The 14,689-nt window shown below is 39.2% G+C and overlaps 2 protein-coding genes across 4 annotated transcripts; both read left to right on the top strand.

The window, feature by feature from the left end:
* Positions 1-3,366: 3,366 nt before the first annotated feature.
* On the top strand, positions 3,367-8,763 carry LOC137728686 (2-dehydro-3-deoxyphosphooctonate aldolase). Of its 3 annotated transcripts, none has more exons than XM_068467426.2 (15): positions 3,367-3,500; positions 3,809-3,880; positions 3,989-4,086; positions 4,205-4,301; positions 4,664-4,729; positions 5,206-5,265; positions 5,422-5,496; positions 5,616-5,700; positions 5,949-6,007; positions 6,450-6,494; positions 6,790-6,888; positions 7,303-7,350; positions 7,495-7,542; positions 7,941-8,019; positions 8,445-8,763. In XM_068467426.2, exons 2-14 carry the CDS (start codon positions 3,845-3,847, stop codon positions 7,995-7,997), a joined length of 873 nt encoding a protein of 290 aa, XP_068323527.2. In that variant the 5' UTR covers positions 3,367-3,500; positions 3,809-3,844; the 3' UTR covers positions 7,998-8,019; positions 8,445-8,763. The 3 variants fall into 3 exon arrangements, with proteins under 3 accessions (XP_068323527.2, XP_068323525.2, XP_068323524.2); XM_068467424.2 differs by having other exon boundaries at positions 3,376-3,521; XM_068467423.2 differs by having other exon boundaries at positions 3,397-3,546.
* A 379-nt stretch (positions 8,764-9,142) lies between these two features.
* On the top strand, positions 9,143-12,638 carry LOC137729129 (uncharacterized). Its single transcript, XM_068467969.2, has one exon. The coding sequence runs from the start codon at positions 9,288-9,290 to the stop codon at positions 12,372-12,374; it is 3,087 nt and encodes a 1,028-aa protein (XP_068324070.2). The 5' UTR covers positions 9,143-9,287; the 3' UTR covers positions 12,375-12,638.
* The last annotated feature ends 2,051 nt before the right edge of the window (positions 12,639-14,689 follow it).

The raw sequence follows: 14,689 nt of genomic DNA, 5'->3' as shown, positions 1-14,689 counted from the left end.
GACGCCGTCCACTGCCGTTAGGAATATTCCGTTAAACTTAACGGAATATTCCCCTGTCTTCTCCGGCGAGCCTTCGCCGGCGCCGTCGCCGGCGCCGTCGCCGGAAAACTGGGAAAATTTCAAACTTTGTTTTCTCCTTCGTTTTTCAACCAAATTTCACGTTCTTTATACCAAAATGAAGCCTAGGACTAGTAGAACAACGTTAGACTAGTTTTAAGGCCTAAAAATCACTAGATCATACCTGTTTTCAAGGTCAACTCTCGGCCAACTTTGCACAGGACGATCGTGACGTCCAAATTCACCCAACGAACCACTCCGAGGCTCCTTGGGACCTCACAAACACATCTACAAGCTTAGAAATTCCAAAAACAAGCTAGATTAGGTTTGCATGAACAGTGCATAATTCGGCCAAGGCGATATCGACGTGAAAACAACGATATCCTTACCTGAAAATGGCACCTTTGAACTCCTCTCAGCTCCACGAACACGATGGTGGTCTTGGTTTCTTGTTTGGTGAAGGTTTGATTATGTTTGTATGTGTGTCCGTGTGTAGAGGAAGAAGAAGAAGAAGGTGAACTCGGGGAGGAAGAGAGAGAGAGAGAGAGAGAGACTGAGACAGAGACAGAGAGACAAAGAGTGAGGGAATGAGGGAGGGAATCCCGGGAAAGTGAGGGTGAGGTGTGAGTGTGTGTGTGGTCCCACCACACTACACAACACACATTAACGGGATAAAACGAATTAGGGGTATAATCGTAAATTCACACGTACGTTAAAATAAATCCCGGGACGGGATGTTACAGCTTTGTTGTTTACGCTACGTAAGATACTTTGATCTCTTACATATAAGAAGTCATTTCTCCTAACAAACAAATGTTCATCTACAAGTGTGCAAGAACTTTGTATGGTGTTTTTAATGAGTTAGTTTGTATATGTATTAGACTGTGATTTGCAGGTAAGGAGGAACGATTAAAGAGTTAAGAAATTCTTTAGCTACTCGTTTTGAAAAAAATTCATGCAACCTATCAGTCTAAGATGCACAGGTGCATTACACGGCTGAATTTGCGTGATTGGATTCTGACAATCTCAGTTAGCCGTACCAATACCCGCAAGACAAGAAAGATGAATGCAAGCAAAATATTCATCCGTACATCCAACTCTCATATATCAAATTTCTAAAACTTTGATTCGCCCTCATTAATTTTTACTGTTTGATTTCTTTAAGAACTTGAAAATAATGAAAAACATGGTGGACGTTAGGCCCCGTCGAGCGCCACACACAAGTCACTCTTAATACCTTGTAATTGGATTTTTCTTTCCGACAGTTGTTGGAGTGATGTTTTCGGTTCTGACTGTAAAATTTCGAATTCAAATTCAAAAATTCCGAATTCAATATTTTTAGAAAAGTTGGAACGGTGGAATGCATTTACAAATTTCGAGAATTCTGAATTTTTGATCTGATTTTTTCTGAAATGTTCCGAACACATTCCCGTTGAAAAAAACTTATGAATTATTCCCATTTATTATAGTTGTTTAGTCTAATTATATATTTTGTAATCAATTTTGTATTTTTTTTTTTTAGTTTGGATACATTTTGTTTATTGTTTTATATTAAACACACACTAGTATTGTTGGGGTTAATATTTAACTTTGGACTTCAAGGGAAGAAAGCCCAAAAGAACTCAATAAAAGAGATTTTTGCCCGAGTCCTAGAGTCAAGCCCAGATACCCATCTCGAGACAATATGACGGCTCCCCATTTAATGCAAAGGCTAGGCGTTTACAAGAGAAGTGACAACCGATGTAAATTCACCTACTCCCGGTCCAAAAGCACTTTCTGAATGACAGAACATGTAAAATGATGATGACTCACTACTCTTCAGTCACTTTCGAGTAGAGCATAAGTAGTACAATCAAGTTAATTCGCCTATAAAAGGGGGAAGAGGGCCTAGAGATAAAGACACTTAACCAATCAAATAAACAAACATACAACTTGCCTCTCAGTCAATAAAATACCTAGAAAGCTATGCTTTGTCCAAATTCTGCACCCTTTAGCCTTAGACTTCCCTTAAAAAGACATATTTTGTCTAGTGTAAAAGCTCTGCTGCCATTTCTAAATGTTGTAGTATCAATTCTTTTGTGTAAACTTGTTCACCACTCATCATGCTTTAATACCCAACCCCTTGTAACCACAAAGAGAAGAGACCGCAAGATGTTTCAGCCTTGCCCGACTCTCTTTGTTTTGTCTTTAAGTTAATAGATCTGGTGTTATGATGTATTCCCCAATATATATTCAAGTCATTTCCAGTCTTTTGATGAACCAAAGTTCCATCAGTTCTCAGATCTGATTTATTTAGTGGTTTTACTATCAAAGAAGACCAAATATGATTTAAACGGATGACTTGATCAGATTTGGACCTCCACCTCTTAATCATACAAGATAACTAATTAAAAGTCCTTGATTTCAAGACATAGAGAAGAACTTAATATAGACTTAACTCATCTACGACAATCATTTGATAACAAGAAGTCAGAATAACTTGAGGCGCAAGTAATCGGCTTAAACACAGTTGTTCTACATCTGCGATACTGAGATGGCAGTGGCACGCCTAAGCACTCAGTTAGTTTTGATTGTGAGCCTCAAGGCTTATACCTAGGGCCCCACAAATGCACCTTTCAGAACTAACTTTATCCTCTTCTTGCAGCGTCTTAGCAAGTCGAAGCTCGACAATCAACCAAAGTGCCAACTCCTCGGGAAGCTGTGTGCTCGAGTCAGGGACCCTTTCCAGCAAGATTTCCTGCCCGAACAAGAATAACACAAAATTAATTGAATTTATACATATACATGTAACAAATATTAAGAAGAACAACAAATTGCATGAACAATAAAGTTAGAGTGTAAGAAAAAAAAAACTTATAAAATATATGAATTTCCGAATTATGTTCTAAAATTTTTGAAATTACTCCGTTTTTGAAAATTTTAAATTGGCCAAAAATTCCAAATTAAAAAATTGTGATATCATCCAATCCAATTATGAAATTTTGAAACAAAAATTGAAAAGAATATTTCCGACCCGATCCTTGCAAAAAACACGCTTAATTCTTCTTCGTATATTTTTAACTTTTTAAATGAATAAATATAAAATAAAAAAACATAAATAAATAGATGCGGAAATGATTTCCCCATTTACTAAAAAGCATTTTAGGTAACAATATAATTCAGTCTCTAAAAGGAGCTCATCAGATTCGATTAAAAAACAAAAAAAGGAGCTCCTCAGATAAGCAGACAATCTCGACTCTTCGTAGACGAAGGAATCTTGGGAAGCCCAAACCAAAAAAAGAAGCCCACTAATTTACAAGTGAAAAAAGAGTCGGTGACATAATTAACTTATTTTTTTTATTAAAAAAGAAAAAGAAAAAGGATATTTCGCCTCTGCTTCCTCCTACACCCTCACTCACTGAAGCTCTCCCTCTGTCTCTCTCTGTTTTCGCGATTGAAGTGAGGTTGATTTCTTTCCTTTATAGGTCTGTGAAAATCAACTGCAGTTGGGTATGAATTCGCATTCGAATTTCGTTTAAATTTCTGTTTGGTTGCCCAGAAAATTGCGGGAAAAGTAGACTGCCTCCCAATGAATCTCCGACAGTATCGACATTCTGAATTATCAAAATTCTTGCCCCTCCGTCCCCCAAAAAAACGAATTATGAAAATTTATTAAAATTTTGGTTACTGCTTTTGATTAAATTAACAAATTTTGAGTAATGTGGTCAATGATTTACGTGTTATGATTGAATCCTGATATCTGTAGCTGCAGTTGTTTGTTTGTATTGTTTCAGCTAAGTGGGAAGATATGGATTCATCAGTTCTGCTATATAACCAGCTCAAGGTTTAATTTTGTTGGGATTTTTTTAATTCTTACGTTAAAGGGTATATAAATTCGGATGCTTTATTGCTCCAATGGCACTTTAATTTTATTTTGTTTCAATCCCAACAGGCGGCAGAACCGTTTTTCTTGTTAGCCGGTCCCAATGTGATTGAATCCGAGGAGCACATTTTCCGGATGGCCAAGCACATTAAGAGCGTTGCAACAAAGTATTCTCCTTCTCTTTGGAATTTATGCATTTTGTCGAAATGGGATCAAGATTGGATTTAAATCTGTGTATTTTTTGGGTCTTTGGCAAGATAGCTAATTTATTGTTTAATCTTGTAGAGTTGGATTGCCACTGGTTTTCAAGTCGAGCTTTGACAAGGCCAACCGTACGTCCTCAAAATCATTCCGGGGTCCTGGCTTGGAAGAAGGCTTAAAGGTGGACCACTGTTCGTTATCTTGTTCTCATGCTAAGTTTAGATATGAATCGCTTTGGCTGATACGGTAATAAATATAGAGAACGTATTAGATATTGTTAAATGTTCAAAGTGATTATCTGTGTCATCAGATTTAGAAGACTTCAATTCAGTGTTATTGATCAGTTTTTCCCGTTGTGGTTAGTCGATAGGTTAGAAGTTCTTCTGTGACATGTGTTCTTACTACGGGCATATAGAAACCATGGTTTGATTCTTCGAGAGTGGAATTTCTCTTTCTTAACGTTTAACTTGGCAGTAATTTTCAATATAGACGACATTCAATTTAGAATCACCAATTCCTCTTTGTTTCTCCTTTTTCTTTCAGATCCTTGAGAAGGTTAAAACAGCATATGACCTCCCTATAATTACAGATGTACATGAAGCTAGCCAGGTGAGCATTCCGTCTCCTCTCTTCAGACACAAAAGTTTAGATCTTGTTCTTAGTATACTTGTTCGCTTAAGCTTTAAAGTTTGTGGGTCAAAGATAAGGCCGTAAGAGTAAAATGATCGAATTTCATTTGACAAAACACTGTTTGCTTTGCTGAATAAATGTGTACCATTTGGGTAACTCGGATATACTATCCTCATCACTATATGTCTCTGTAACAATGTGTGTGGACTGTGGATAACTAGAAGTTAGACTCTGGCATTGATTATAATCTACTCCATTACTAATTTCTTGATCTTGAACCCGACGAATAGATCTATATGTTCTATCTTGAATACTTGCATGCACATCTGAAAAAGCCATCCATGCTTGTCTACTTCTTTGCCATCCCGTGTTAGACAAAGAGAAAAGTTTGAACTGGATTTTGACAGGTCAGGAACTGTTTCTCACGTTTCTTCTTTGTTCTTTGTTTTTTCTAGTGTGAAGCAGTTGGTAAAGTTGCAGATATTATTCAGATTCCTGCATTTTTATGCCGCCAGGTGAAGGAATAACACTGTGCCTCCTACCAGCAGATATTTTCATTAAATGTTTTTACGGATGTGTTGCTAAAAAGAGGAATAAAAAGTTAAAAAGGAAGCTTTGAAAGGATGCAATAGCTGGAATCTTATCTTATTTGTGACTTCTTATGATGACAGACAGATCTTCTAGTTGCAGCAGCCAAGACTGGAAAAATTATCAATATTAAGAAGGGCCAGTTCTGTGCTCCTTCTGTGAGTGATCTTTCTCTCTCTCTGACCTAACTGATTAGACCTCCGCCGACTACTCTCATTTAAAATATTTTTGTATCCTTGTGCTTCAGATATTAAGCTTGAACGTGTTCGTATTTCAGGTCATGTTAAATTCTGCGGAGAAGGTTAGACTGGCTGGAAATCCAAACGTGATGGTTTGTGAGAGGGGAACTATGTTTGGCTATAGTAAGTCTTACAGCAGCTATGTATTAAGCTATGCTTGCCCTGCTATCTGTATCCATTGCTTTAACACAAGTGAAAGTAAATTCTGCTTGCATCATGTCCCCTTTTTGTTTCTAAACTTTCATGCATTGACTCCCCATTCATATTGTATAAGATGTACAGTTGACCTACATTCTAGGAAATTATTTGTTCATTCTCATAAATTGTTCTTACTCAGTTGATTAATCCTATGTCTCTTCTTTGATTCATAGATGATTTAATTGTCGATCCTCGCAATTTGGAGTGGATCAGAGAAGCTAATTGTCCTGTGGTAAGTTAATGTTAAATTTTGCTCTTTTATGTGCTGTTGTTGTTTTATACTCAATTTCGTTTTGTTTTTGCTTTATTTCCGGAAATTCTGTTGTGAGGAATATTGGAAGTATGTATAGGAAGCTTTTGTAGGAAGTGTTGCCTGTTGAGTATGAAGTCAATTACAAAGAGGTTGGGATATGTGTTTCTATGTTGCTAGTTGGTACTCCAAGTCATCTGACTGTAATGTGGCAATATAGATATAGAAGCTGGTTAACAACTTGACATGTATCCTGTTCAGTTGGGTGACTATTAACTGCTCCTTACTAATGCTTTCAGACCTTGGTTCTTGTCAGATGATTCTTTTGTATTTTGCATTCGTTCAGTCCCAGTTTTCAGTTATCTTAACGTGCTGCCTCCATTCTCATTTAACAATGTGACTCAACTCAAATGTTTCACTACAGGTTGCTGACGTCACACATGCTTTGCAACAGCCTGCTGGGAGAAAGGTGAGAAAATTTGTTGAGCTCTGCAGCTTCCTCTCTTAGAAACGCATGGTTATGATAGCTGCAAATTATATATTCTGTGGTATTTCACATGAAATCTGTAACCAATATTATTTATTCATCTTCATGTCTCATTCGTATTAGCTATGACCTGTAGGTTTCTAAGGGTGATGTTGCAATATTTCTACCATTTTTTTTTAGCATCAACAGCTTTAATATGCTGAATTTAGTTTGATATTATTTTATTGTCGAATTTGGCTTCCCATTTCAAATGGCTGAACCCTACTTTATCCTGTAGTTGGACGATGGAGGTGTTGCCAGTGGTGGTCTTCGCGAATTGATACCATGCATTGCAAGGACAGCAGTCGCTGTTGGGGTGGATGGAATTTTCATGGAGGTAAAGTAACCTTCTGAGTTCTGAATCTGATGCCTGCATTTTTTGTTTCGCCTTCTCTGAGGATTATCATTTTCAATTCTGGGGTTTAGTTTAAAACAAATTGGGTGATGTTAACTAATTCCACTTACCAGTAATGCAAAATGTGACTTGAATTCATTTTGAGTTCACTTGAAGGAGCTTTATGAATAATTTCTCTTAAGTTATCTGTAACTATAAATGTGCATGCAAATTCGAAAGTGTCCAATACGAATTCATCTTTCTTAGCTTTTCATTGTATGACCATAACATACAAAGGTGCAGTTGCAGATGTTTCTTAGGGTAATCTTCTTCATTATGAATAGATTCATACACACATACTTATTCACGCTTGCATACAGACTTTTGGGTTGCTAAGATTTTCCTTTGGTTACTTAGGCACATGATGATCCTTCTAACGCTCCAGTTGATGGTCCAACTCAATGGGTGAGTAATGCTTTCTTATTTGCATGCGCATTTTTTCTGGAAGTTCATTCCTGTTTTGGGATGTTTGAATATGCGGGCATTGTTTAACTAAAGAGTACTTTCTTAAGTTAAACTGTTTAAAATACTTCTAATTTATGATTTTAGCCCTTGCGCCACTTGGAGGAACTGCTGGTAGAGCTCATAGCAATTGCTGTAAGTCCCTTCCGTAATACAAGCATTTACATTTATGATCATTTTTGTGTTAATTGTTGAAAAACTACTTGAGAGAATTTGTGTAAATGGAAACTATAAGATCTTGGTTACTTGGGAGAGTCAAATACATAGTCATTACATTAACCATGGAAATGCAGTGTTAGCTGTACTATGAATACTAGATTCTTTTAACAACTTTTCAAACAATTCAGAAGTACTTATTTAGACATATTTTATACGGTCCAGTCTATCATCCCACAACCTTCCGTCTTTCTCTCACAAGGCTAGAGAGTGAAAGATAAAGAACAAGAATGATTTTTCGTTTTGATTTTTTTCGTTCTTAATAATATGATTTTTCGTTTTATTACTGGATATTCTGTTTTGTTGTTAACTCTTAGAGGGTAAGCAAGGGGAAGCAACCTTTCAACATTGATCTCACACCCTATCGCGATTAGAAGACTTGAAGCTACTCTATTGGTAAGATGGTGGTATAACACATTAATCATTTGTCTGTTTTTCTTATGTTGCCCATTACTGTGAATCGGTGGTGTGTAAAAGCCCATCCTAGAGTAAAGGGAGAGCACATCCACCCTCAGCGCTGTACCCGTGCAGGTTGGGGCAAAAAGATGCAGAATTAAGCGTTTTGCGGTACTCTCAATCATATACTTTTAACACCTCCAGGCAATATATAGGTCTAGAACTCTCATAAGAAAATCAATGTTAAAGAGTTTAAGGAGTTTCTTACTTGTCACCGCCAACATATATGCTGCCTGGCGATGGATTTTTACAGAGTTTAATAAACCTACTTTTGACCAAAACGGCTGCTTCTTTTTTGCGCAACTGCTTCCATTTCTTGTTTCTTTGAGTCTGCTCCCGTTGTTACTTATTCCTTTTTATTTCAGGTATTTATCTGTGTTGGGGGAAGGGGAGTGACATTGTACCGCAGCCTCCCCCGTTCGATGAGCCGAAATGTTTACACTTCGAAGCATGCAGACCAGGATCAAATGTGAGATAAGATGCTGTCCTCCTTGGATTTGCCAGCGTTTGTTTATCATTGTATTCATGATGTCATTAGTACTGCGCCCTTGGCCCGAAGAAATTGTTTGTCATGATATTCGTGTTTGCGTTCCTCGTTAAATGTCCGTACATTTTATTCAAGATCTTCAAGTTCCGACTATGTACCTTGTCGCTTAAGAAATAAAGAATTATGTTTTTCTTCAACTATTAGTTTTCACTTTTCATTGGATAAGCATCAAGGGTGTTTTCAGTGAAAGTATTAACGTGTTTCTAATAAAATCGTTTGCTAACGGATGTTGGCGGAGAATTTTTAAGGACTTTGCACCAAGTGGTAAACTTGATGTTTAAAGTAGTTGTATACAACGATTGTTAGTGGTTAAAGTGGTAGTGTTATCGCTCGGAGTAGTAATATTGTGTTTGAAATGTAATTTCTCACCATGAAGAAGCAATATATTATGTAATAATCCGTCGATGTGAAAAAAATTCCGTCATTTCCATTTCGTGAGGATCGAACCTCAAAAAAAAAATAGTTGAAAAAAAGGCTGAGTTAAATACGAGATTTACCCTTTAAACAACTGAAAAACCCTCGTATTCATAACACGTGTTTATCAAAGCCCTAATTGCTACAAACCAGAGAACTTCCTCCGCAGCGCGGCCAAGCCATCGTCGTCGTCTGCCCCAAAAAAGAATCCGAAACCTTCGATTTCCCGGCTCTCATATTTCTTCCAATGGCCGATAACACCCGAAACATCCGAAACATATGCATACTGGCGCACGTGGATCACGGCAAGACCACGCTCGCCGACCACCTAATCGCCGGAACCGGCTCCGGCGTCGTCCACCCGAAACTCGCCGGGCGCCTCCGGTTCATGGACTATCTCGACGAGGAACAGAGGCGGGCCATCACCATGAAAAGCTCCTCGATTGCGCTCCACTACAAAGACCACTCCATCAATCTCATCGACTCCCCGGGCCACATGGACTTCTGCAGCGAGGTCTCCACCGCCGCCCGATTGAGCGACGGCGCTCTGGTCCTGGTCGACGCCGTCGAGGGCGTCCACATCCAGACGCACGCCGTGTTGCGCCAGGCCTGGATTGAGAAGCTGACGCCGTGCTTGGTGCTGAACAAGATCGACCGGCTGATCTCCGAGCTGAAATTGAGCCCCATGGAAGCTTACACGAGGTTAGTGCGTATTGTTCATGAGGTTAATTGGATTGTGAGTGCGTATAAGAGCGAGAAATACTTGTCCGACGTGGATGCTATACTTTCTGGGCCGGCGGGGGATGTGGGTAGTGATGAAAATCTGAGCTTTTTGGATGTGGAGGATGATGAGGAAGATACGTTTCAACCCCAGAAAGGGAATGTGGCGTTTGTGTGTGCTTTGGACGGTTGGGGTTTCTGCATTAGTGAGTTTGCTGAGATTTACGCTTCAAAATTTGGGGTGAGTGCGGCAGCATTGACAAAGGCTTTGTGGGGACCTAGGTACTTTAATCCAAAAACCAAGATGATTGTGGGGAAGAAAGGTGTAGCTGGTATGAAAAATGCTAGGCCAATGTTTGTTCAGTTTGTGCTTGAGCCGCTCTGGCAGGTTTATCAGGCCGCTTTGGACGATGATGGCGGTGGGAAAGTGATGCTTGAGAAAGTTATTAAGTCCTTTAATTTGAATGTGCCGCCTCGTGAGCTTCAGAACAAGGATCAGAAGGTTGTGCTTCAAGCAGTGATGAGTCGTTGGCTTCCGCTTGCAGATGCTGTTTTGTCGATGGTTGTGAGGTGTATGCCTGACCCGGTTGCAGCACAGGCGTTTAGGATAGGGCGGTTGCTTCCAAAGAGACAAGTTTTGAGTGATGGGGTTGATTCGGATGCGCTTGCAGAGGCGGAGCTTGTGAGGAAATCCGTTGAAGCTTGTGATTCGAGCCCTGAAGCTCCCTGTGTTGCTTTTGTATCCAAAATGTTTGCTGTCCCTATGAAAGTACTTCCACATAGGGGATTAGATGGGGAAATTGAAAACAACGTAAGTGATGAGGGTGAATTGAATGAGTGTTTCCTTGCATTTGCAAGGATCTTTAGTGGGGTTCTTTATTCAGGACAGAAAATTTTTGTCCTTTCGGCTTTGTATGATCCATTAAAAGGGGAGTCGGTGAAAAAGCATTTGCAGGTGGCTGAGTTGCAATCTCTGTATCTCATGATGGGCCAAGGCTTAACACATGTGGCCTCTGCCCATGCCGGGAATCTTGTGGCAATTCGAGGCCTTGGCCAGCATATACTGAAAAGTGCAACACTTTCATCGACAAAAAACTGTTGGCCTTTCTCCAGTATGGCATTCCAGATCGCTCCTACTCTAAGAGTCGCAATTGAGCCAACTCATCCTGCAGATATGGGTGCACTGACTAAGGGTTTACGGCTGCTGAACCGGGCTGACCCGTTTGTTGGGGTAACAGTTTCTGATAGGGGAGAAAATGTGCTGTCTGCTGCAGGAGAGGTGCATCTTGAAAGATGCATAAAAGATTTGAAGGAGAGATTTGCAAGGGTAAGCCTGGAAGTGTCTCCACCTCTTGTGTCTTATAAAGAGACCATTGAGGGTAATGTAGCCGACAAACTTGAGAATTTGAAATTCTTTCGTACAAGCTCAGATTATGTTGAGAAAAAGACAGCAAACGGTAGGTGTACGATAAAGGTGCAAGTCATAAAGCTCCCACCCTCTTTAACTAAGGTGCTTGAAGATAGTTCTGATTTACTTGGAGATATCCTTGGAGGTAGAGCTTCTCAGACCACTAAAAGTTTTGACACAGAGATTTCAAGGATTGCAGAAGATGAGAACCCGATTGAAGCACTGAAGAAACGTATCATGGATGCTGTGGAGAGTGATATTCTGTCTAGTGGTGATGACGACAAGCATCGGGTTGAGAAGTGTAAACTAAAGTGGCAAAAATTACTTAAAAGGATATGGGCGCTTGGCCCTTCGCAAGTAGGTCCTAATATCCTCCTTAATCCAGACCTCAAAGGAAAGGGTTCAGATGGCTCTGTCCTCATCTGCGGTTCCTCCCACGTATCTCAAAAATTAGGGTTTGTGGATGCGTCTGGCATTGGCAATACACCTGCTGATACATCTTCAGAAGTAGCTCAAGCATTGTTAGTTGAGGCGGAGAGCCTTGAAAGCAGTGTAGTATCTGGGTTTCAAGTGGCGACAGCAGCTGGACCTTTATGCGATGAACCTATGCGGGGTTTAGCCTTTATTATCGAGGCTAAAATTGAACCATTGATGGCTCAGTCTGATGAAGGGGAAGCCTCCCACCACCAACCTGAGCAATATGGTATCTTCAGAGGACAGGTAATGACAACCATCAAAGATGCTTGTAGAGAAGCTGTACTTCAAAAGAAGCCACGGCTTGTGGAGGCCATGTACTTCTGTGAGTTGAATACGTCAACTGAGCATTTGGGTTCTATGTACGCTGTGCTTGGGCGAAGGCGGGCTAGAGTTTTAAAGGAGGAAATGCAGGAAGGCTCCCCATTGTTCACTGTGCATGCATATGTGCCAGTTTCTGAAAGCTTTGGTTTTGCAGATGAGCTTAGAAGATGGACTGCTGGTGCTGCAAGTGCTCTTCTTGTGCTTAGTCACTGGGAAGCACTTCCAGAAGATCCTTTCTTTGTACCAAAAACAGAAGAAGAAATTGAGGAGTTTGGTGACGGGTCTAGTATGCTTCCCAATACTGCAAGGAAACTAATTAACGCCGTAAGACGGAAGAAGGGCCTTCCTGTAGAGGAAAAAGTAGTACAGCACGCGACCAAGCAGAGGACCCTGGCTCGTAAAGTGTAAGAGGTTGGTGATATACTTTAGCTTTAGGGTTAGGGCCAAGTTAGATGAGCGATTTACTACTCCTGTCGAAATGCAGGAGTTTTTGGTATCTACTGACTATAGCTTAATATCTTCTGGCAAATTGGCAGTGCTGCTATAGATTGAGACTAATTTATTTGCGTAAATGGTTCGTAATCGCAGTTTTTGTATGTTGCTGTGGCTGGATAACAATTTTGATGGCCCTATAGAAATCTGAATTTTGAATGGATATGTTAATTTGACCAATTAAGGCCAAAGCATCAATAACAAAATTCGCTTATGACGGAGAAAATCAAGTTATTGGTTGAACGTTGAAGATGAACCACGAGTCCACGACTTTGGATCAAACATTATGGTGTTCTTATTTGTACAACGAGAGAAATTTGGGCTGAAATCTCACAATAGGTCAACTATAGTCATCAAGTTAACTGTTTTTGGGATTCGAACTTGATAATTCCTTTACAAGTGGAGATATATACCATCATAATACTAAATGAATTTACATACCCCAGTCATTTTTGTTTCTTGATTTTTTTTCTCTACATCCTTCCATCCAAAATTCAGGAATAAACAAAAGCCAAATTGCCAAGTAATAGTCGGTCACATAACCCCTTCTTTGTTGGGAGAAGTTTTTAGTTGTGACGGGAACACGGGTGGTATACCACGTGTTTTTATGTAAGTAGTGAAAAATTTTATTTTTTAAGTTATTAACTTTTTAACACACATATCCCACCATTTATATAGAGATACGTGGTGTAACACCTCGTGTGACGATCACACTGAAAAATCTCTTCTTTGTCAGGTTGGCTTAAGAGACACTCCAAAATATAGGAAATATGATGTCATACTCCTCCATTATTAGTTACCCTTTCTCGAATGAAAAAAGGGTTCGGTTACCCCTTTTAGTAATTTTTGTACCCAGTAATCCTAGGTAGATCATTTTTTTAGATTAAATTTACAAATTATGTAATGTGTCATTAATAGATGGTATTCCTAGTATTATCTGTTTGTATTAAATAAGAAGAAAAATGGTAAGCATGATATTATTGTATAAATCAATTTAATAAAAAAAAAACCCAATTCCATATTTTGCTGGCTTATGACAATCCAAAGAAAAGGAAACTCTAGTTCTTCATTAATTACAGGCAAGCTGTCGTGTATATATAGAGACCCTAGTTCTTCCTTTGTGAGTACTCACAAGTCACAACATTCTTTTGAGCAAATTCTATAGATCAAGAAGAAACGTTTCGTGTATACATCTACAATCCATTCATCGGAAGCAGGAAGATCGACATATGGAGAAGATAAACAGCAAGAACTGCCTAAAGTCCACCTTCTCGGAGCGTCACAACGCTTTGTTTCGTGAAGCCGAAGAATTTGCTCCCGGCCGCCTGGTTCCGAGATGGCTGTTGTCGTCTTATCACGGGACAACTAGCCCTACGCCTATGGAATCCCCTCTGTGAACAAGGTCTTGGATCGCTTTCTTGGTGAAGGAACTTCATCTAAACGTCATGATGATGATAATGATGATGGTGACGACGACGACGATAGTGATGACGATGACGATGATGATGGCGACGAAGACTTGGAACGCAAGAAAGAGAGAGAAAGTGGAAGAGATCAAGCGGTTGTTGCCTGCGCCACATAAAAACTGGGGACTAGAGGAACTGCCGAAATATAAGGCCTTCATGCAACGTCTCAAAGCGAAAGTGGATTCTAAGATAGATGATATGAAGAGGAGAGAAACCAATAACTAATATGGTTGCAGTCTGAATTGTTGGTTTTATTAGGGAAGTTTTGATTCATCAAGTGTTTTTTGATGTTCAAAACTTCAAATAAAGATTCTTTTATTGTATTCCTTTTGGTTTATTCTTCAAGCCTTAAGACAATAATTTGTATTCATCCTTCATCGTTGAATGATAATTTAATCTACATTGTTGCAGCATTCTGTATGTCTCAATCGATTTGTTCTTGATGCAATTGCAACTATTTCCATAGTTCAATCTATAATAGATCACCATTTAGATCACCACTGACATGTAGTCTTACGGGGATGCGAAGAATTGTCCCACATTAAATTTTATTTAAAAAAAAAATGTAACGACTTATAAGGAATTGGATCACTCCTATTGATGCCAATATAATGTTTCCTTCTGTATAAAGAAACATTATCGATCTTTATACTTTGACCCATTTTAACATTTATCTCCATCTAGTCCTTTACTTTTGTTCAATTAATCAATAATAAGATCGTACAAATCTAATAAGCAGAATATATAGACGCTTACAATTTTGGG

The sequence above is a fragment of the Pyrus communis genome, chromosome 10 (genome assembly GCF_041283825.1).
Source record: "Pyrus communis isolate YQ-2024b chromosome 10, ASM4128382v1, whole genome shotgun sequence".
NCBI classification, from domain to species: Eukaryota; Viridiplantae; Streptophyta; class Magnoliopsida; order Rosales; family Rosaceae; genus Pyrus; species Pyrus communis.
This window is presented reverse-complemented; position numbering and strand designations above follow the sequence as displayed.

What these genes read in the sequence shown, in the direction of transcription:
- LOC137728686 (XM_068467426.2), top strand. Translation starts at nt 3,845, where the DNA reads ATGGATTCATCAGTTCTGCTATATAACCAGCTCAAG. An exon ending in GCCAGTTCTGTGCTCCTTCT is followed by an intron (nt 5,497 to 5,615) that starts GTGAGTGATCTT and finishes TTCGTATTTCAG; the next exon opens with GTCATGTTAAATTCTGCGGA. An exon ending in TTGATGGTCCAACTCAATGG is followed by an intron (nt 7,351 to 7,494) that starts GTGAGTAATGCT and finishes TTATGATTTTAG; the next exon opens with CCCTTGCGCCACTTGGAGGA.
- LOC137729129 (XM_068467969.2), top strand. Translation starts at nt 9,288, where the DNA reads ATGGCCGATAACACCCGAAACATCCGAAACATATGCATACTGGCGCAC.